General features: G+C 40.8%; 1 protein-coding gene and 1 long non-coding RNA gene across 4 annotated transcripts in view; one reads left to right on the top strand and one right to left on the bottom strand.

Moving 5' to 3' along the window:
- Positions 1–14,209, bottom strand: part of tafa5a (TAFA chemokine like family member 5a) — a 630,927-nt gene extending 616,718 nt beyond the window's left edge. For both annotated transcript variants that reach the window (XM_087999537.1, XM_087999538.1), the window contains exon 1: positions 13,815–14,209. In XM_087999537.1, coding sequence (XP_087855663.1) covers positions 13,815–13,917 — 103 coding nt within the window. In that variant the 5' untranslated portion in view covers positions 13,918–14,209. The remainder of the gene's footprint in view (positions 1–13,814) is intronic.
- Positions 14,210–14,815: 606 nt separating this feature from the next.
- Positions 14,816–22,991, top strand: part of LOC148145874 (uncharacterized) — a 45,936-nt gene continuing 37,760 nt past the window's right edge. The window contains exons 1-2 of one of the 2 annotated variants that reach the window (XR_015761138.1): positions 14,816–14,949; positions 16,521–16,630. This is a non-coding gene — a long non-coding RNA (uncharacterized LOC148145874). Of the gene's footprint in view, positions 14,950–15,750; positions 16,631–22,991 lie in introns of those variants that run through there. The other variant, XR_015761137.1, reaches the window with a different exon arrangement.

Here is a 22,991-nt window from a genome sequence, read left to right on the forward strand (position 1 = left end):
TTAATTGATCAATTAATTGACTAGGTGGATATAAAGGGGGAACAGCTGGGACTGAGAGGTGGAAAGAGCTGTAAGATTTAGTAGCTTCCTCCCAATGCTATTTTAATTTAATCCCACCCCCACCAAAAGACATTGTTTATTCTTTTCTTTCAAAAACTATTCAGAGATGATATTATTACACACCTCTGGAGCAGATGGGACTTAAACCCAGGTGTCTTCATCTAGGAGGAGGGACACTACCACTGAACCACAAGAGAACCTTCTTGAGAAGGCTTTGCATATAAATTATTCAATTGGAAACAGGCAATTTACTTGTGGTTAACAAATGTTTTGGTCATTGGAAAAGCACCGTTCAGTTGTATGTAAGAAATCATCTCGATAGGAATAAGTTGATTAGGGGTAGTCAACATGATTTTGTGAAGGCTAAGTTGTGGCTCACAAACCTTATTGAGTTCTTTGAGAAGGTGGCCAAACAGATGGATGAGGGTAAAGCAGTTGATGTGGTGTATATAGATTTCAGTAAGGCATTTCATAAGGTTCCTCATGGTAGGCTACTGCACAAAATACAGAGGCATTGGATTGAGGCTGATTCTAACAGTTTGGATTAGAAATTGGCTAGCTGAAAGAAGACAGAGGGTGGTGATTGATGGGAAATGTTCATCCCGGAGTTCAGTTACTAGCGGTGTACCGCAAAGATCTGTTTTGGGTCCACTGCTGTTTGTCATTTTTTATAAATGACCAGGATGAGGGCGTAGAAGGATGGGTTAGTAAATTTGCGGACAACATTAGGTTGATACAGTTGTGAATAGTGCCGAAGGATGTTGCAGGTTACAGAGGGACATAGGTAAGCCACAGAGCTGGGCTGAGAGGTGGCAAATGGAGTTTAATGCAGAAAAGTGTGAGGTGATTCACCTTGGAAGGAGTAACAGGAATGCAGAGTACTGGGCAAATGGTAAGATTCATAGCAGTGTAGATGAGCAGAGAGATCTCAATGTCCATATACATAGATCCCTCAAAGTTGCCATCCAGGTTGATAGGGCTGTTAAGAAGGCATACGGTGTGTTAACTTTTATTAGTAGAGGGATCGAGTTTTGGAACCATGAGGTCATGCTGCAGCTGTACAAAACTCTAATGCAGCTTCACTTAGAGTATTGTGTGCAGTTCTGTTTACTGCATTGTAGGAAGGATGTGGAAGCTTTGGAAAGGGTTCAGAGGTGATTTACGAGCTTATTGCCTGGTATGGAGGAAAGGCCATTTGAGAAAAGGTTAAGGGACTTGAGGCTGTTTTCATTAGAAACAAGAAGGTTGAGAGAGATGACTTAATTAAGGCATATAAGATAACCAGAGGGTTAGATAGGGGTGGATAGTAAGAGCCTGTTTCATAGGGTGGTGATGGCTAGCATGAGGGGGCATAGCTACAAATTGAAGGGTGATAGATCTAGGACAGGTATCAGAGGTAGTTTCTTTACTCAGAGAGTAGTAGGGGCATGGAATGCATTGCCTTCAACAGTTGTAGACTTGTCAACTTTACAGATATTTAAATGGTCATTGGATAGGCATGTGAATGAGAAAGAGTGCTGTAGGTTGGATGGGCTTCAGTTTGGTTTCACAGGGCAGTGCAACATCGAGGCCCAAAGGGCCTGTACTGAGCCGTAATGTTCTATGTTCTATGTAACACTTCTGGATTTTTAAAAAAAAGACTTGCTAGTATAGGGAGGTGGTAGTGTCATGGTGATATTACTGGGCTGGTATTCCAGAATCCCACTTACTGAAGCTGGCTCCAAATGCACCATGGCAGATTGTAAAATTGGAATTGATTAAAAATTTGTGAGACTGAGCAGTTTCAGGGGACTCTTGTTGGTGCAGCAGTACTGTCTCCATAACTGAGCCAGGAGACCTGGGGTTCAAATTCCACCTGCTCCAGAGCTGAGTAATAACACGTTAATTAGAACATGTTTTTAAAAATACATAGGACTGAGTGGTGTTCTTGGGGAGGAAGCATGTAGTGTCTGCTAATGCTCTCAATGCCATTACAGAGAGGTGGGCACTGCGGAGGGTAGCCATGATGTGGAGGAGCCGGTGTTGAACTGGGGTGGGCAAGGTCAGATGGCACCAGGTTGTACCTGATGAAGGGTCAATACTCCAAAAACTTGTGATTTCAAATAAACCTGTTGGACTATAACCTGGTGTCATCTGACTTGTGACACTGCAGAGGGTAGAGTGCTTTATCTCCCCTTCCAATTCCATTTTGCCTCAACTCCTTATCTCTCCCTCACCTTTGATGGTCTGCATTTCCCTTCAAGGGCTTTGCATATAAAATAAATCATTTGGAAGACATGGGTGATATAGTGGTGGTGGTTATTCGTTAAAATTGCCACAGGTTACTTGATGGTGGGACAAGCTATCTGGTTGTTTATGATAGCACTTCCAGATATAAAAATAACACTAAGACTGAGTAGTTGGGGCTCTTGTGGTGCAGTAGTAACATCCTTACCTTTGAGCAAGGAGGCCTGGGTTCAGGTCCCACCTGCTACAGACATGTGTAATAACATGTTCAGTAGGAAAATATCTAAGACAGAGTAGTTCAGAACATATGACCTTGCAGAGATGACACAACGTCCACAAATAATCTTGATGCTTTCAGAGAAAACTGAGCACTGCAGAGATTACACTGCCTTATCTCCCTTCGAACTCCTTTTACTTTATCTCTCCCCCTTTCTCCCTACTTCTCTCTCATCTTTGACAGTAATGCATTGCCCTTAATGGGCTTTACACGTAAATTCATGGAGTTATGGATAATTTAGTTGTGTTGGATATTGGATGAAAAGTGCCATAGAGGATTTGGGTGGTGGGGAAAACAGCCATTTTGTTGTGTAATAATACCTCAGAACATTAAAAAAAAACTTAGACTGAGTAGTTGATGAACTCTAACAGGGATCTTGATTTTATTCTCAACAACTGGCTTGGATCAAAATTGACATGAATGAACATATTTGCACATAAAAGTATTTAGGATGATTAAAAACAAGAATCATTGCACATACATAGAATTAAATTCCAAGACACTTAGCAATCATTTGAAAGCTTACATACATTTTTAAATTTGGACAATACACAATTATATAATTAGATGACTGAAAAAGTGAGTACAAAAAGCCACACATTGCTAATTATATAATCTCAGGCAGCATTTTCTACCACAGTATTCCAATACACCTGGGATAATCATTTGTAACACTGAATGTAGAATTAAATTGTAACTGCTACAGTCCTGTATATATATAAAAAAAAGCCTGCCTACTGCTAACTGTCAATCTAGGCAGCATACATTTGGGAATAAATTCAGCTTTGTAGTCAGAGACATGAGAGTTTTAAAAAGCTTAATTTTGAAATGGTAACTTTGCCATGATTGATTACTCTTAACACATATGGCAATCTAGATTTTTTTTTTTCAATTAAGAAAAGAGCTGGCTTTAATAATATTAACAATCTTACATTTCTGTATTTCTTGACAACTCTTGTCCATTATGTTGTTTTGTCGACAAATGATGGAAATCTTCTGTGTAGTTCTGTCATTTGTAATGAATAGAGGCATTTTGATGCCATCAATGGTGAAGGGTGTCTCAACATGCAACAGGTTACTGCAAGCAGTTTTTATAATAAATAAGGCCTCAAGAATTAGTAATTCAATGTGAATGTATGACTTAAAGTGGGGATTGAATTACTTCTGCATATCTTGATCCAGTTATTGCTTCCTTAACCTTCTTTCACCTGAAGATTACAATCAATCTTCATTCCACATAAGAGAGAAATTCATAACAATAACACACACCTACTCAACATAAACAAGGGAGCGTAATTGGAGAAAGGAAGCTCTAAGTATAATGCTTTTTATCTGTTAACATAAAAATCAAACCAGAACTCATGCTGCCTAACAATTCTACTGATCAGCCCACATAGAACCTCTGGAAAAAAACATCATTTGAAGCTAATGCCACAAATACAGATCGAAAGAAGCCAAACTGATTTAATTCCCCACTAACTTTTTAGCCAGTATGATACAATCCTGAATTACTAATTTTCTGTGCATTCAGAATTGTCCAGAAATACTACATAGTCATTTGCTTTTCATTAGGAATATATAGTGCTATAAAAGCAGCATCATACCTTTGTTGGATTAATCTAACAAATATTTCAGGATTTAATCTTAATGCAGCACATTTCATATTATGGGAATATCAAACAAAGAACTGTGGTTACTATAGATCTGAAACAATACCAGAATGTGCTGGAGACTCAACCTGTCTGGCAGCATCCGTGAATAGAAAAACAGAGAACAAAAATACTGTTTTTTTTCATATTGTGCTTTTTTTTGCTATGTAAATGTGAAACCTCAACTTAAATATGACAGTAAAAAGATTTGAGGAAGCATTTATACAATATATCTGCTTATTTAATGCCCAAAATTTAGACTCTGCTTTTCAACATTGTCGGTAGGTAGTAGTATTTATTAAAGCATAAATTGGCCCAATAATACCTATCATATGTACATTAGTGATACACAATTACTTTTTCCCCTATTTTTTTTCTGGGTAGTAATTACTGCCACGATGGTTATCTACCCAAGAAAGAAAATTGTAAATGCCTGTGTAGTTATGAGAAGTAGTTACGCTATTAATCAGAACTGCATGTAATTAAAGAATCATCCAGAAGAAAAATCACCATCCATCAATAAAAGCAACAATTTCTGTGGTTACTACTACCACTAGCTATGTCTACATGGCAATATAAATGCTATTGTTGAATATATCTTGATCATGCACATTTTAATAAGTCAACTTCTCAGACAGAATTAACCCAACTAATCACTCTCAGTTGTCCTTTTATACATGTTCAACCAAATGGAATGAATTAAAAACTAATCACATATAAAAGCACAGAATAAATAAACATGGGTTTTCAGCTTGAATAGTTCTGTAAAGTCACCAAAGAATATGTGGTGAAATAACTTCACATTGTTGTGAAAAAGGTGTCAAGTGCACCTGCAATGTTAGCATCAATTATTTCATAAATGCTGTTCAAGCTGAATTAATGATAAATTAGTTACAAAGTAAGATTCTTAATGTTATATTAAAAGGCACTTAGTACAGAATATGTCAGGCAACAATTAAAATACAATTTTCTAACTCACAGGATTTATGTTTGCCATAGCTGTTGTATGATAAATAGTTTCTAATTTATGTCTGTTTTGATTTATACATTTCATTTTCGCCCTGATTATAAAATCTCTAATTAAGCAATTCACCATTCATGAATGGTATAACTAGAATAAAAAACCTGCTTCAGGTAAGAGTCAACACTGCTCCTAAGCAAACAGAGAAATTAATGTTTTTCTCCAATCTGCCTTTTCAGAACACAACTCTTAACTTGGTCATTCGGAGCTAGGGGTAGCCTTAATTAACTGAGATATTCACCCATTGGTCTTTGAGTGAAATTTACACATTGTTACTGCAAATGCACATCACACCATTGGATTGATGTTCCATATGCTACTGTACAAATATGTCTACAGTTCATTACATATTTCAGTCAACAGAACAAATAATATGACTGTGGAATCCAGCATTGGATGTCTTATGTATTCATTGCCTTTTCCTTATTTTCTGACGTAATTTTCTGCCTTAGGTTATAACCACACTCTGGGTGAGGTTCCTCAATTTAATACGGTTCTGGACATGACATTCCAATTTGTTAAGCTCCAATTTAACCAGGCTTTATCGAGGTAACAAAGAGTGAGTTGATTAACTCATATTGCAAGAGGAAATAGTAATGCAACATACATCCACAAAGATTAGAAATGAGGTGAGTCCAAAAAAGATAGAAGTTAATTTGAAAGATATACTGATCATTCTCTGAATTGTTTTAGAAGATCTGATGGTTAAATGTTGTGACTGTTGCAGTCAAGGTTACCAGTAGCATTCACATTGGTAAGTGAACAGCCATTTTCATGATCGTAAGTTTTGCAGTTTGTTGGAGATTCATAATTCTGATTCCTTTGAATTCCAATGTCCAGGTGAAAGAGTACATTTGTTGTTCTATTTCCCTCTTGTCTGTCTGCTAGTTAACTGACTTTGAGCATTCAGAATAAGTGAAAGTCTCTATCTGCATCGCAGAAGTGAAGAAAGGTTAGATCTTCTATTGTAACCTTCACAGCAGCATACTCTTACTTATTCCAGGCCATTACACGCTGAGAGTACTCAGTCCCACTAACACTCTTCAGTACAATTGTAACTGTATTTTTAACCTCTGTCCTTGTGTACTCTTCACAAAATTGCAAAATGTGTCCCCAGAGATGGCTTGCTATTTAGCAATGGTTGTCAGCCACTTATTAGCTTTGTAGTCACAAGAAATCATAATCCGGTGTGTTTTGACTTGCCTCTTCGGCCATTGAAGTTGTGGTCTGGAGATCCATTTGAATTCATGTGTGTGGTATCGATAGGTTTGTCTTACTAGACAGTCATGTAATTTACACATGCTGCCATTTTTGGCTGTATCGGGCCTCTTATAAAAAGATTATTTTAGAATTACAAATTTTAAATATCCACAGTACTTTGGGGTTCTGATCCATGACACAATATGTTAGAATGAAGCTTTCACCGAATAATGAGAAGGTGACAACCACACAAACATAAAAGAAAAGCAAAGAACTGCAGATACTGCAAATCTGAAACAAAAACTGTTAGTGCTGGAGAATCTCAGCAGGTTAGCAATATCTGTGGAGAGAAACGCAGAGTAAACATTTTGAGTCTAATGACGTTTCGTCAAATGTTCTGACATTAACTTTGAACCTGACCTGCTGGGCTTCTCCAGCACTTTCAGCTTCTCTTTCACTAGCCAATCATATGCTGATTAGATTTTAGATTAGATTCCCCACAGTGTGAAAAATGGCCCTTCAGCCCAAGCACTCCACACCGACCCTCGGAAGAGTAACCCACCCAGACTCATTTGCCTCTGACTAATGTACCTAACACTATGGGCAATTTAGCATGACCAATTCACCTGACCTGCACATCTTTGGACTGTGAGAGGAAACCGGAGCACCCAGAGGAAACCCACAATGCAGGAACATTTTAAATGGTGAGGGAAATTTAGATGTAAATAGGAATCAAGGGAGACTAAGTGAATCAGGGTTTAGTTTGATTACTTTTTTGTAATCGATTCTTGAGCATGGATACCACTGGTTGGGACAACATTTATTACTCAGCACCAGTTGCCCTTAAGGTGATGGTGAATCCCTCCCAGAACTACTGCAATCTATTTGCTGTAGGTAGATCCACGATGCCATTAGGGATGGAGTTCTCCAATTTTGACCCTACACACAAGAACAATGATATATTTCGAAATCAAGATCATGTGTGACTTGAAGGGAAATTTGCAGATGGTGGTGGCTTAATGAATCTGCTGCCCTTGTCCTTTTAGGTGATAATGGTCATAGATTTGGATGGTGCTGTCTGAAGAGCCTTGGAGAATTTCTGTAGGTAGTACACATTGCTGCTACTGAGCATCAGTGGTGGAGGGAGTAAATATTTGTGTAAGTGTTGCCAATCAATCAGACTGTTTTGTCCTAGTTGATATCAAGTTTCTTGAATGTTCTTGGAGCTGCACTCATCCAAGTAAATGTGGAGCCTGCCATCACGTTCTTGATTAATGCCTTATAAATCATGGGCAAATTTTTGGAGGTAAGTTATCACTGAAGATTTCTAACTTCTGAACTGCTCTTGTAGTCACAGTACTTATTTGGTTAGTCCAGTTCAGTTTCTGCTCATTGGTAACCTCCAAGATGTTGATAATGGGTGATTCAGTGGTGGTAATGCCATTGATTGTCAAGGGCCCATGGTTAGATTCACTCTTGTTTGAAATTGCCTGACACTTGAGTGGCATTTTTTGTATTCATTCTTAGAATATGAGTATCACAGGCTGGCCAGAACGTATCGCCCATCTCTTGTTGGTAGTGAGCTGCCTTCTTGAACCACTGCAGTCCACCTGTGGGTCAATGCCGTTTGGCAAGGAATTTCAGGACCTTGACCCAGCGGCAGTGGAGGAATAGTGATATATTTCCAAGTCAGGATGGTGAGTGGCTTGGAGGGGAACTTAGAGGTGGTAGTATACCCATGTAAAATTAATCTTATTTACCACGTGTTAGCCTAAACCTGGATATTTGGACATGGACTGCTTCAGTAACTGTTGAACATTGTGCAGTCATCAGCAACTTCGCTACTTCTGTCCTTATGATAAAGGGAGACAGAACAAGAAAATCAGCCACTACCATACTGAATGGCACAGCAGACCAAATGGGTTAAATGAATCCTCCTACTCCAATTTCTTATTTTGTATGTTTTGTTAATCGTATTTTACATAACTTCTATCATCATTTATGAGTGGCAACCTAATTGTTAGTCAACTATAGCATTTAACTTTATTTCCTTAATAAGTTCAATATTCCTGAGATTTAACATTGATTCCTCGAATAGTCAACACTGTTTCAATTAATTATTAAATGCATTAATCTGTAGAGAGCTGCACAGGACCAACTGATATTTTGAAATTGTATCTAAGGCATTGATCAGTGTCTTGACAAATTGTGCTGCAAACCATATAACACCATTGCATTAGTGGATAGCACATTAAAGGGTATTATTTTGAGGTGAAACTGAGCATTTTGTTGCAGCTGAGAAAATGAGAATTTATAACAAAGACTTACATTTATGTAATGCCTTTTGTGTCCTCTAGACATCCAAAATATTTTATATCAATGCAGTATTTTTGAAGCATAGATTTGCTTGTAACATAGGAAATGCAGCGGCCAGTTTGTGCATGGCAAACTCCTACAATCAGCAATAGAGTGATTACTTAATATGCTTTGTTTGAGATGATGTTTATTGATAAATAAATATTGGCCAGTACACTGTGTGACCTGCTTGCACTTCTTTAGAATAATGCCACAAGACCTTTTATATCAACTGGGAAGCATCTCAGAGCCTCAGTGTGATGTTTGTGTAAAAATATCTTTGACAGTGTTGCACTCCAGCAGTACTATACTAGAATTTTAGCCTTGATGCTGGTGTTAAGCTTCTGCAGTAGAATTTAAACTCACAACTGTCTGACTTGGAGGTAATACTGCTGCCAATGGAGGCTGGGCGAGCATTTGCATTTAGTGGTACTAATTATGAGATGCTGATAATGGGCAAATAATTTAGAAATGTTTCATTTTCGTATACCAACTTCCAAGTTTAAACATTTTAATGAAGCTTTTGATGCAAGCGAACCCATGCTCACGATGTTATTTTTACAGAATTAATTAGGAAAATACATTATTCAAACCTCCAGATACCTTGATTCCTGTTTATAGCACCAAGAATGGCAAGGAAAGCATAATAAAACTATCACTGTCTCCTACTTTTCCAAGAAATGGGGTCAGGCTACAAATAACGATTTGGAGCAGGATAGATTTTGCTAGCCCTCTGAAGATGGGCTGAGAGGCCTGTTAAACTGACAGAAATGGGAGACGTTCTCTGACTGACATGTGGATACTTCCTATCCCTGCTGCCATTTAGCCAGAGTCTCATCGTGTGGTTAGACAACTGCAAAACCATGGCAGCAATCAAGCTCCCAGTGGCTTCCCTCAGATGGCACGCCAATTCTTTCATGGTCACTGGTGTAGAGTGGCCTTTGAGGCAGCTAGGGCTGCCCCTGTGGCTGGCTGGGTGAGTGGGTGGTTCACCCTTTGATCACTGGCACCCGTCGATACAGAAACTTCACTTGAGCTTCGAGGGCACCTCAACATAGGGATGCTAGCTTATCTTCTGGGCAGATTCACAGACTGCCACCTTTGTTGATAAAACCAGGCCAAGAATCCCACTAGTTTTCAGTCCTGCCAGCAGAAAAATGTTGGAATTGAGAAATGTTCATATATTTCACGACTTTGAAGTCTAATTTGTTCAATAAAATACATTTTTATTCTGCTGAATTGTACATAGTTTATTTTAAAAGAAAGAGTTACAGAAATAAAATTGTAATGCGGGCAACTGGGAGCAGCAATTTTTCCAGACCAATATATACAGCCTGTTAAGTGTTACATACATCACTGTCAGAAGGAGGTATTCTAAAAAGCCCGGTTTACACTGTAGTGATGTTAATTGACAGAAACAGATATTTAGTGAGGGATAAGCACATATGTGCTTTCTGAAACACTGCATTAATACCATAATATGGTTTTATGGGCAAAAGGTATTATTGTATAACAGGGTGCTCTGAGGTGGAAAATGCACTGACACAGCCATTGCATGTAAACACACTGTGTGTTTGTTGTTAAAGCAGATTAAACTAATTACACTGGGGATAAACAACTTGGCTGATGTCATAAATTCTGGGATTCAACCTTGAACAGTGTACATAGGAATCCGAATCACAATGTTAACAGTCTTTAACATAATTAGTTTCTGTTTTGTTGACAATATTTAGATGTTAAAGCTTTTTTTATAAAAAGAAAATCACCTGTGCAATAATAGCTGTGATGCCTATGTAATTTGATAGAAATGAGGATTGTTTCAAAACATGAAGATGTTCTTTTTCAGAGTTATGATGAGGAAAGGTGACTAGATGAGAGGTTTTAATGAAACAAATGTTCAGTTGTACAAGTGCATATGGGCAAACCATTTTATCACTAAACTAGGAACTGAAATGTTCTATGTATTTGTTTAGAACAGCAACAACTCAGAATTAATGCCATTCATATAACTTGCTACCCTACTTCAGCTGCATTTGTAAATTGACTATTTGCAATTAATTAGGGAGCATCATCTGGTAGATAGGCAAATGAACACTGCAAACTAGAATTAAAATAAAAATTAATGCAACTGCCATTTTATTCTATTTATACATCATTGCATTGTACAGGTTAACATACAAAAAGGATATTTTCATTTTGGTTTAAGTGCCTCATTGTGAATACATCTGATCTACCCGAAATATCCTGCATTAATCTGGTCAAGGCGCTGTTGTTTTTTACTGATTTTTACAGAGAGCTGGAATTTTCAGCTCACAGGAACAGGGCTGGATGGAAGCTTTCCTTTATGCTCCTTTTTTTTTATTTTCCTGGTCTGAATTCAGCCACTTGAATATTATCATTTTAAACCTGCATTGTGTCCCTATAGCAACAGAAAAAGGTGCACTTTTAAATCCAGCCATTGGAAGGCACCAACGACTCCTTCGTTTGTGGAGGATATCTGGCTTTTGGAACCAGTGTGAAGCATTCAGGCTGGCGTGTTCATTACCAAACAGTGGGCAATGGATGTCCATGTCAGATATGCTCCAGAATGTTGTTATTCTGCTGCAAGACCAGGTATCCGGCAATTACAAAGCAATCTTCACTTCTGCTTCCACGCCCGCCGTCTCTTGTGCTAACCATTTCCCTCTTGTCCCCAGCCTGCAGTGCATTCTCAAGTGTCATTGAATTTTGCCGGCAGCTGGGGGCGGGAGAGAGGAGGCATCCCAAATAAATAAACAGGCTCCTTTCTCCTGACTTTGGATGTTGGTCCGGGGCTGGGCTGCTGGGGGGTCTCGGCGTTTCAGCGCCTTTCTGTTTTGTTAGAGCCAGTCTGCACATGCAGATATTTAAGGGGCCATTAAGGAGGATGTTAACTTATTTTCTTTCATTATTGGTTCGCAACCCACTGATGGAATTAACTGAATTTAAATATTGACTCGAGTATTGCAGATATGAAAATAAACGACAGTGACATTTAATCGGAGGAGACAGACTGGAGACTGGGAGATCTCCCTGTGGTGGATTGAAAGACAGAGCAATTGTTCCGTATTTCCTCTGATTAAATTATTATTCATATCAAAGGCGAGTGGAAGCTGGTGTGTCGCCTGTTACGACTTCAGGGAAGATTTATGGGTGATTGTAAAGAGAGTATTTGAAACGCTGTGACCCACAGTTAAAAGAAAACTACCCCGCTTCACCCTCTCACAGTCAAATCCGAGCTGCATACTCCACAGGTAAACATTGATCATTAAATCCTGCTCAGCAGTTTTAACTGTTTCCTACCGCGCAAGGGGACTTCACCACCCCGCACCCCACAAACAAATAAACGTCAGCCAGTTGCCTGTTCACTTTCTCTCAAGCAACTTCGCTGTGGGCTAGAAACCGAGAGATTACAAGCCGGCTCCCCGTTTATCACCATCCAGGAGCTGCCCGGTTTCAGGTTCACTGATTTGCATCATTCTGCATCCTCTTACATGCTTCCAGTCTCCTGACTTGGGGAGGACAAAAAGTTAACTACAAATGGACACAGAGAGTGGCCGCACGACCGGCCCTGTTTTTCTTCCCTGGAATTCAATATTGGCCAACTGTTCACATTCTGATTGGGGCCAGACACCAATACCTTTCCTGCTCAGGGTAAAGCTGTTGCTAAGATTGGGTTAAAACACCGGGAGATTCTGCAATCTTTACAAAAGATAGACCGTCATTTCTGGTCAGCGGTGTGGTCCTTATTACCACACACACACACACTGAGATGTGGTTCATTGCAGGACGCGCCTACAGGTTTCCTTTCTCCATCAAGCGGCTGATTTCACCCTCTCGAAGCCGGAGATTGTCCGCACTGCGTGCTAAAAGCGTCTGCATTCACTGTGAGGAATTCACAGTCGGAAGGATTGGCTGGAATGAAGTGGAAAGATGCTTCCAATCTCTCTGAGCTCTGACTGAGGGGTGACTGTAGCCAAATGAAAGAAACTGGAACCGAAACGCCGCGGGATGACAGACACAGACCGGGTTCTGGATTAGTGGTGCTGGAAGAGCACAGCAGTTCAGGCAGCACCCAAGGAGCTTCGAAATCACAGACCGGGGTCCAGTTAGAGAGAGAGAGAACCCAGTTTATTGACTCCCTCCGCCCCGGGCGCCTTCACTGGGCACACACACACACACAGCAAATAAAAAGGCAGCACTCTCGGCCTGGGTTACCATGTCAGTCGTGTGCCGGGGAAAAGTTCCGCTTAGCTCAGGCAGATGTTTGCATTCAAGAACATCTTTTGACAAATACCATGTCCACTAGATTTTAAGCATGAAAGCTGGCGTTGCTTAAAAGAAGCGATTGCAAAGGCGGGAGGGAGAGCAGGAAGCTTCACATGGGAGTCAGAGACAACCTCACCAGAGCGGTTCATTGCTGTGTTGGGATAGTATTGGGATGTGAACTCATGCACTTGCCGAGGAGGAGGCGCGGGGGGGGGGGGGGGGGGGGATCAGGGTAACTTTTCCACTCCAGTACAGCACTTGCTGACTCCCTGACAGAGGGAATGGGATAAAGGTGAGGAAGCGGCAGCCGGGGGAGCCCTGGAGACTGGGTTTTGTTGCCATTCTCTGCAACACTCAACCAGAGCGACATGTCCAAGTCAACTCGTCTCGACAAACCTCCGGGAAAGCGGAACGTTTGAGGATCGCTCGGGGTCGGAGATGGAAGCGAGATGCTGTTCCAGACTGCAATCCCACCGGCTCACCCACCCCGAAACTCCGCCACAGTTGAGCGAGTTTGCGAGCCGGAGTCGCGATCGGACAGACATTGGGACACTTTACCAACACCTGGCCGCCTGGTTCTTGGGGGCGAATCTCTCTTCCCTCCCTTCCCACCCCATCAGCCACCCACCATCCCCAAGCACAAGGTAGATTTCATCGTCAGTACTCAACATCAAGCCAACCGAGCGATGCAGCCGAGTTCACCGTTTCAGAGAGAGAACAGAAATGAAGCGGTACTCACTGCAGTAGGCGATGAGGAAGCTAACCAGGATGATGACTGCCCAGAAAGTTGAGGGCACGCTTGGCCATGTGTTGGCATCCTTGCGGGGGTTTGCTGGAGCCATGGGGGTGGGGGTGGGGAGAGGGGTTGAGGGAAGTGGGGAGAGAAGGAGGGGAGTGTGTGGGGGGGGGGGGAGGTGTGTTGGAAGAGGGAGTGGGGAAGGGGGGTTGGGGGGGGGGGGGTTCCTTTCAATTCGGGTTCACCAACCAACTCCTCTCTCCTCGTGTAATAATCCCGACCATTTTCCCTGCCGACTCCCACGAACAGATTCCCCACTTCCCGGCTCGAGTTCCTTGCTCCGAACGGGGGAGGGGAGCACGGTGTCCTTTTAGAAGAGAGAGCGCTGACGGGCGACACTTTCCCCCGAGACTACTTCATTGGGCGGGGATTCGGATCCCTCGCTGGCGACTCCGGATGGGCCAGAGAGCGGGAGAGAGAGAGAGAGAGAGGACGCCTCAGGAGTTAGCTACAAGCAGCTCAAGGTGTTCTCGATGGGTGACACTTTTTCCTTCAGACGGAAACCTTATAAAACATCCTGAGACGCTTGGGGGGAGGGGGACGGGGAAGGGGGGAGCTGAAAACCGAGCTGGCTGATGACAGTTGTAACTCCCCTTTTAAAGAGAAAGAGCTGAGATCAGTTGGAATCCAGAGAGAGAGGTTAGAAGACCGACTCGGAAAACGAGATTGCCTAATGCCTGACGATGACGCCTCTCTCCCTCTCTCTCTCTAACACACACACACGCACAGACGGGGAGGAGAGAGTCTGCAGGAACCAGCAGAAGAGCTGTCCAGTGGGTGATCCTTCCCACCCATTAGGTGCATCCCTCCCAACCCCCAGTTGCTTCGACCTGCCCAACGCTGAAACGTCTTGGTTTGTGTCAGGGGTAGCCCCCAAGGGACGGGCGGGATTTGAAAGTTTCTCCAGCTGTGTTCGGGAACACGGCTGAAGCGGAGAATTCAAGCCTCTCGCAGCTTCCTCTGACGCAGCCAAGTCTTAAAGCCAGGAGCGGGGGTACCTGTGCCCACCCACCCGGGGGTAAGGCTGCAAATGCTCGCGACCAACAAACGGGACTAGCGCAAGAGGATGGAAACGAAGGTAAGGGACCCTGAAGAGTATTATGGAAAGATTCTTTGGAAATGGAGAAGGATTCTTTGTAAAGGGTCTTTTCACGCTGTGCAGTTGAGGACAATGTTGAGAACTCACGAAAAACGGTCTCGCCGCATAATTATAAAGAACTTTCAATATAGATCCGCTTTCTTCCTCACTGTTTTAACAGCCGGACAGACCCCGAGGTACGAGAGGGAAACTCAAATTATTAAGCTGAAAGCAAACGATTCCGAATAGGTTTCCGCTTTTGATAAATTCAGAGTTTGGAGTGAGGTGGTGCCATCACAAGCTGGGGCTGCTGCCAATAACTGGGAGGTTATCATTCTGAAGGTAGTCTTGACAGAACACACATCACAGACAGGCTTATGATGATTTGAAGTGTCTACTGTGCTATAAACTCGTCAATCAGTTCACATTAGGCTCGTTTCTTGGAAAAGGAGTTTTTACTTGGTACAGTTTCTAAGAAGTAATGTAGTCGTATGATGTCACCCCCAGCACGACTGGGCAACAAGTCATGTAGGTAAAAACAATGACTGCAGATGCTGGAAACCAGATTCTGGATTAATGGTGCTGGAAAAGCACAGCAGTTCAGGCAGGATCCGAGGAGCAGTAAAATCGACGTTTCGAGCAAAAGCCCTTCATCAGGAAGGGGTGATGAAGGGCTTTTGCCCGAAACGTCGATTTTACTGCTCCTCGGATCCTGCCTGAACTGCTTTGCTTTTCCAGCACCACTAATCCAGAAACAAGAGTACTAGTAATGATGTCATCACAGAACAGGCGTTAAAGAGGTCCAATTGCCAACTTGCAAGACAAAAAAAGTTCCAACAACGCTTTTAAATATTGTCAGTATCGAGGCAGATGGGTCTACTGAAACGTAATCCCATTCTGTATCATCCATCGGTATCACCCAGTTACTGTTCACTGCAACCCTTAACAAAATTCAAATATCGTTGAACGTGCTAATATATGTGATGCCTTCATGCTATTAGCACAATGTGCAGTTACATGTCACTGAAAACAGAGCAAGCATTATTCAGTAACCATGACCTGAGCCTTGTTCATGGGTTACAGGCATGTCACTGACCGATACTATGTTGGCTACTCTACTGAAACCAAAAAGGTGAGGAGCATTAATACACTAATGTTTATGCATATTGCCAGGGAAACATGTCATCAGCAAGAAGAGTGCAGCTGCCTGAAGTAGGACATCTAAAATTCTGTTCAGAAATGTAGTCACTCTGTGGTTTTGCTATGAAGCAACGGAATGATGATGTGTCTCGTTGAAAAATATTGATTGTTGTGAATTAGTCAGATGTCTTTCACTGGAAATGCCAGTTATAGATTAGAATATATCTTATCAGTGTGACGGGTAATTTCACAGTCCACAGGATTGCTGTTTGGCACATGTGGATTAATGCCTAATGTTCAGCAATAGTACACGGATATTCCAAGACTGATTTAAAGATGCTCGAATAGAATACTGATGTGTACCTGTTTCTGATTTCAAGTCAGCCACTCGAGAAGAAACAATGCTTTGATAGATTCGATATTTTTCACAGATGACGGTGGATCCTAAGTACACAAAGCGATCAAGGAAGCATTCATTAATGTGGCAGACTCGCATCTGGATGTTAATTTCTCCAGCAGTACTGGATGGATTGGTGATGAGGTAAAGGCAATGTTCAGCGGCCAGGCCTTTTCAGTTAAGCAGGGAGAGAAAAAAAAATCAAAGACTGAGTCAGTTCCAGCAAGTTCCCTGTCACGGTAAAGCGAAATAAACGGGACCTAAGTGGACCAGGTGAGCTCCAAATTGTGTTTGGGGAAAATACCAGGCGAGAAAATGTAGGGCACTCTTCAGATTCCACTGAACAGAATAACCGAAACATGTTGCCAACAACATCAAGTTCTCATCATGGTTTTAAGGTGAAAAAGGACATCTGCAAGACAGCAAAACTGATCATGAAATTTCACTAAACCAATTAGGAAACCGTTCAGTGTGCTGAGGAAATAATAGGTTCATCCAATAGTTTCTTTCAAAAGGGAATTGAAAAAAGGAGGAAAAAGTAGGAATATGGGAGAAAGGTCAGGGATTGTGACAAACTCCATTGCGTTCAGTCAATGCAATGTGAATGAACCAAATGGTGTCCTCTATGCAGTTTTCCATGATTCAAAGATTTTGAGGTGAGATGTATAATTGAAGGTGGTCATAGAGGTGGGAAATAGGCAATGCCCATTGTGGGATTTGTTATATAAATAATTTTGAATTCAATGCACTGGGAAACTGAGGAAATACTAAAAATGAACAGAAGCTATTGCAAGAAAAATAATGCAGGCAGCAGGAGTTTTGGAAGCGTTGAAGTTTGTGTAAGGTTAAATTTGACAGCCCGATGAGGCAGAGGAACTGAGTCCAGAGGTAACAACAGAGTTTTCAAAATGCTGATGATGTGTTTAGAATGGAGGCTGATGATGCAGAAATAAAAGTAAATCTTTCCACTGAATACGGTATGGATTTGACACACAACTCATTGTCATATGAGGTTGTAAGTTCTCCTATTCAGGCTAAGAGTACAATTGAAGAAAGTGTAAGATTTAACAGAAGGGTACAGAATCATCGTTGGGAGAAAATAAAAGTGCTTTGATCTACCAGATGCTCCAATTTGAAAAATGTTGAAATTTGTTTCAACATTGCTCATGTTATCCTTTTGGTTTCAATTAATTCAGCCAATACATTCTTAGAATTAGGAACTACTACTTGTAGGAAGTACAGGGTGGTTAGTTCACACTTACAAAGTATCTGGCTCACCAGTTCAGAGATACAGTTTACAGAAACTGTTGAGGGGAAAAAAACTTGCTTTGTTCAGGCTTACCATAGTTTTTTTTTACAGAAGAGAAAAGACAATCCCTGTCTGGGCATCGAGCAGATAGCTTCTCCTTTAAACAGTAACACCTCCAGGCTGTTCAGCTATCTGGGAGCCAATCAGGCAGGCAGAGCACTTTGGTCATTGATAATTCATCACTAATGTACAGATCGTCAGCTACTTACTGCTGACCAGATTTCCATTTGTACACAGCAGCCTTTCTCCAGCTCCACTATAACCAGATTTCCATTACTGCATGAACAAGTAGCTGTGTAAACAGTACTTACAATGAGTGTGAGTTTACTTGCTTTTCAAAAGTGTGGTACACCTTCAAAAATCTTTGACTTTTCAAACACTTCTTTTTCACATTTCAGTCCACAATCAAAAAGAAAAGAAAAGTATAAATGTAGAAAAAAAATGTAAGCGATAATTGAGCAATTGGTCATCAGTTGAATTAAAATCCAACTACCATCATTTTGTGTTGGAGTCAATATCAAGTATACTATTTCTCAACTGACAATGCATACTTTTATTTTATTTTCCAATTCTGGTCACTTGTGTATTCACAATGGTAAGCATTTCACCACTGAGGGCTGTGCCTTTAGCTGGCGAGACCCCAAGCTCTTGAATTCCCTCCCAAATCTCCCACCTATGGGTCTAGCTTTTCTCCTTTAACTCACTTATTAAAATGTATCTCCTTGACCAATCATTTAAATATTTAACCTAACAACTCTTAATAAGGCTCAATGTTATACATTATTTTAAAGTGGTCATGTGAAAGACACTGGATATTTCATTACATTAAATGTGCTGTATAAATATAAGTTCTTATCATTGTGTTAACTTCTTTGTTCAATTTACTGCTTTTCTAAAATTGTGATATCTGCTAAAAATGAAATTATCCACAGAAACAGTGATAACAATTTTTGTCAATTGTCCTTCAGTTTGAGATTGGCAACCACTCAGGACTGGACATTTCTTCTGTGGCTCTTCAAATGACTGAACAGGCCTGAATTGAGGCAGGATATCCTATGAAGTAGTGGGATCTGGAGTTCAGGGTTTGCTTCCATTGTCTGCCAATGCTTTGCCTCATGATTAAGACGTTGGGAATCAAAACATAATGTAATATGATGCATCAGTTACTACTGTTCTGAATGTAGCAAGTTACACCAAATTATTAATATCAATGATACCACACTAGAAGGAGAGCTTCATTCTTTGAAGAATTTTCTTTGCCTCCTCTGGAGTGTTGACCATTTGAGAGTTGAGAGACTTAATGAAGGAAACTGTGTCCTCTCATCCAAAGTGACAGCCCATTCATGTTAATTTGCAAGAGTTTTTTTCTGAGTATTTATGGATCTGCCATTGTGGATGAGGCAGAGGGATTGCTGATGAGATTTCTCTTGTGCTCTTAAAAGTTGTTGATACACAGTTCAAGTCTTAATGTAGCACAGGGGCATGGTGACCACAGCTGCTTTGTATGCCAGGATTTTCCTGGATTGGCATATACCTTTTTTGTCAAATGCTCACTGTTGTGGTTTATGTAAAATTATTCATTTATAGGATGTGAACATTGCTGATCAAGCCATCATTTGTTGATCATCCCTAATTGCTCATGTGCAGGTGGTAGCCACCTTCCTAATCTGCATTTAATACAGCCACAGCACCAGTTGAAGGGAGTTTCAAGATTTTAACACAGTGACATTGAAGGAGTGCGGATATAGTTTCCAATCAGGATGATGCGTGACTTGACGAAAACTTGTATTAGTGTTCTTATGCCTCACCTGTTCTTGTTCCCTAGGTATGGAAGATGCTATTGAAGGAGGCTTGGTGAATTATTACAGTGCACCCTGTAGATAGACTGGTGTCATCTATGACCACTCTGCCACTGTGCTTCAGTGGTGGACGGAGTGAACTTTGAAAGTGATAGATGTCTGTCAAGAAAACAAACACATTGGTTGAAATCCAACATTTCTGACACTGGGTAGCTCAGGAAGAGGCTGGATGGATCACCCACATGCCACTTCTAGTAGAAGGGAGTTGTAAATGCTTCAACTACCTTTTTGAAATGCTGTCCTGAACCTCCTTATTATTACATTTTTCTTTTTTATATATTTGGAAGTGCTCCTACAAACAACTTCTAATTCCATCACTAAATAATGTGTTTTTTTTAACCTATTAACTGACATGTAAATCACTTGTGTTTGTTATTGAAAATGGGGATATTCATAAACTTTCCTCCTCCTATAAGTTATTTAGTTAATCGCCACCATTCACAACTGGATGTGGCAAGACTGCGGAATGTTATTCCAGTCATTTGATTGTGGAACTGTTTATCTCTTTTTTATCAAAGGATGTTCTGTTTATCAAAATAGCTCTGTGTTGTATCTTCAGCAGGCTGATGCCTTATTTTTAGATATGCCTGGTGTTGCACCAGACATGTCCTCCTGTACTTTCCATTGAAACAATTTTGATCCTCTCTAGCCTACTGGTAATGATATTGTGGAGATGTTACAGATTATAATCAAATACTGCTGCTGCTGACGGCCGATGGTGACTCTTGGATGCCCAATTTTAAGGTGCTATGTGTTCCCCATGTTTCCTATTCAGTTAGTAGAAAGCTGAACTGACACAACTGATTCAGTTTTGGATCTTCTTGTTAACATGAATGTTCTTGTCAACAACCTGCTGCTTCTATGGGAAGTCATCATATTCCAGAGCCCTTCTTCAAAATGCCTGGAACATGGAACATTTGCCTCACCAGATATGAGCTGATATATGAATTCTGTTTTGGCAACATTCAAGGACAGACAAAGTTTTGTGTATGCAGATTTGAGAATTTGAGAGTGAGTTTTAAATCCAGTGCAGAGTGGACAGTGACAATTGTCATCCACAAATCGAATATCATGAAAGTCAATGGTGGTTAGTTCAGTTCTGGGACAGGATGAACTAGATTAAAGAAACTTCCATCAAAAAGATAACAAGGGCAGTTGAGGCAAATAGTCACAGTCAAGTAAATTATAATGTAAATAATGGGAGTTGCCTCCCAGCTTTGGTGGACTCAATGTGTTTTTAGCAAGAAGGACATATTATACAAGTCAGGTAGCTGATCCCCTACATTCCCACCCAACACAGATCTCACCCCCACATTACAGAGGGTCCATGCCCTAAACTGGCAGTCTGGTCACCATTTGTATTAATAATTAAAGATCATTTGAAATTGTTTAAAGCACAATTGGCCACAATGTTACCCACATCAAAAAATGGTTGACCAAAGAAATGGGATTATTTCCCAAATAAAGTATTTAAAATGGATGGAAAGAATGGAGTACAACCCTCTGTGGAGGTGAGGGGGTTGCACTTTTGCCAATTGGGGATACCTCCTTGGAGAAAGGAGTACCCCTCTTCTCCTACCATAATTAAAATTTAAAGCAGCCCCCACCTACTCCTTAATATGCCTAGAGAACCCTTAGCCAAAGCCCCCAATTTATCTGACTGCAGAATCCATGGTGCCTCCTTCATGGGCCTGTCTGTAGTACGGGCTTCTGCGGCTGTGGTCCACTGGAGCTGTCAGCCAATCAGATCGGCTAGCGGTGCTGGAAGGGGCACTACCTCCCACTGAGGATGGAATGTTCCATTATCCATTACTGGACTGCCACCAGAGTGTGTTAGGGCTGTGGGACAGGTTTGTTGTTGGTCTGTCCACCCATTGACAACTTTTCTCCTGGGGTGCTGAGCAACCTCACCTCCACCCCTCTTAAAGCTCAGTTGGTTGAAAAGCTGGTTTGCAACGTAGAGTGACACAAATTGGGCAGGTTCATTTCCCATACTGGCTTGAGGTCATCTTCAAGGTCCTACCTTCTCCACCTCACCCCTCTCCTGAGACATGGTGACCCTCAGGTTAAACTCACCTCCAGTCATTTCGCTCTAACGAGAGCAGTCTTCTGGGACTATGGTGACTTTGCCATTATTCATTGTTACACTGATTTATCCATTAATGTCACACCAAAGGAGAGGTAAAGTGCAGTGCAGGAAGCAGCCACAGTTGTGTTTAGAAACATATTAATCAGATGTTATCAAAGTGTGATAGAAGCACAACATATCACAAAGTATAAGCAATATGCAATAAAACCTTTCATCAACATTGATGATCAGGTCCTGATTAAGGATCTCTCTTTACGGATGTTGCTAGACCTAATGACTATCTTCAGCACTTACTGTTTTTATTTCATATTTCCAGCATCCACAGTATTTTGCTTTTGAATTCATGTTAAACGTTTGCACTGAATTTTAAACATTTTAGATTCAACAATGACTCTATTGTTTTAGTATGATTTTATGGCTGGATTAAAAATCTGTCCAATGTGCAATTTGATGATTAGAAAATGAATGTCTGAACTTTTAAAAAAAATTAACACATTTTAATTAGGCAAACCATAACCTTTTTTAAAATTTAATATTGGTTCTCCTACAACGCATCTCACTTTCAATAGTGTGTGAAGCTACTGTTTTCTTGAGCAGTTAATTTCATATTTCAAGCCCAGGAAATGCAGTTTAGGAGCATTCCAAATATCAATTTCAGTCAAACATGATTGTGATTGTGTATCTGTTCATTTCTGTGCCTGTTCTGAATGATATTGGTTGCATCCTCCCTGCTCCTGACAGTGGAAGGCACTGGCAAATAAGCACTGAAAAAAAATCCAGGAAATGCTTCAGGTGAAACATCAGAAAACAATGAGTCAAGGACCTGTCTTTGAACAGTGCACACATTAATAAATAATACATTCAATCCCCCACAATGCAGTTACTATTGAAAATCGATCTCTAAAGTTTCTGTTTTTGGCATAATGTGCTATACTGTTTTGTCAGATACAAAGAAGCCCTAAACCTAATCAAATTTTGAAAGTGATTTTCAGTAAGTTAATGAACATATGGGAAAACTAGCTTTGGTAAATCTCCCGCTGTTCTCTGAAAGGTATAGGTGAGGCTAATAAAAAGTGAATACTGTATTATTCAGAGGGCAGAAAGAGACCGATCCTTTTTTTCTGGAAAAAAATCTTATAAGATCTTGATTACTTCTTTTTTCAAAAATAAGCAATTTGCTGGACTGACATATGACTGCTGTTGATGACATGATGCCAGTTTCTGGAAAGTTCTGATCAGCAGTAATCA

The sequence above is a fragment of the Chiloscyllium plagiosum genome, unplaced genomic scaffold, assembly GCF_037043375.1.
Source record: "Chiloscyllium plagiosum isolate Xiang-an unplaced genomic scaffold, Cpla_swu_hap1 HiC_scaffold_23, whole genome shotgun sequence".
NCBI lineage: Eukaryota > Metazoa > Chordata > Chondrichthyes > Orectolobiformes > Hemiscylliidae > Chiloscyllium > Chiloscyllium plagiosum.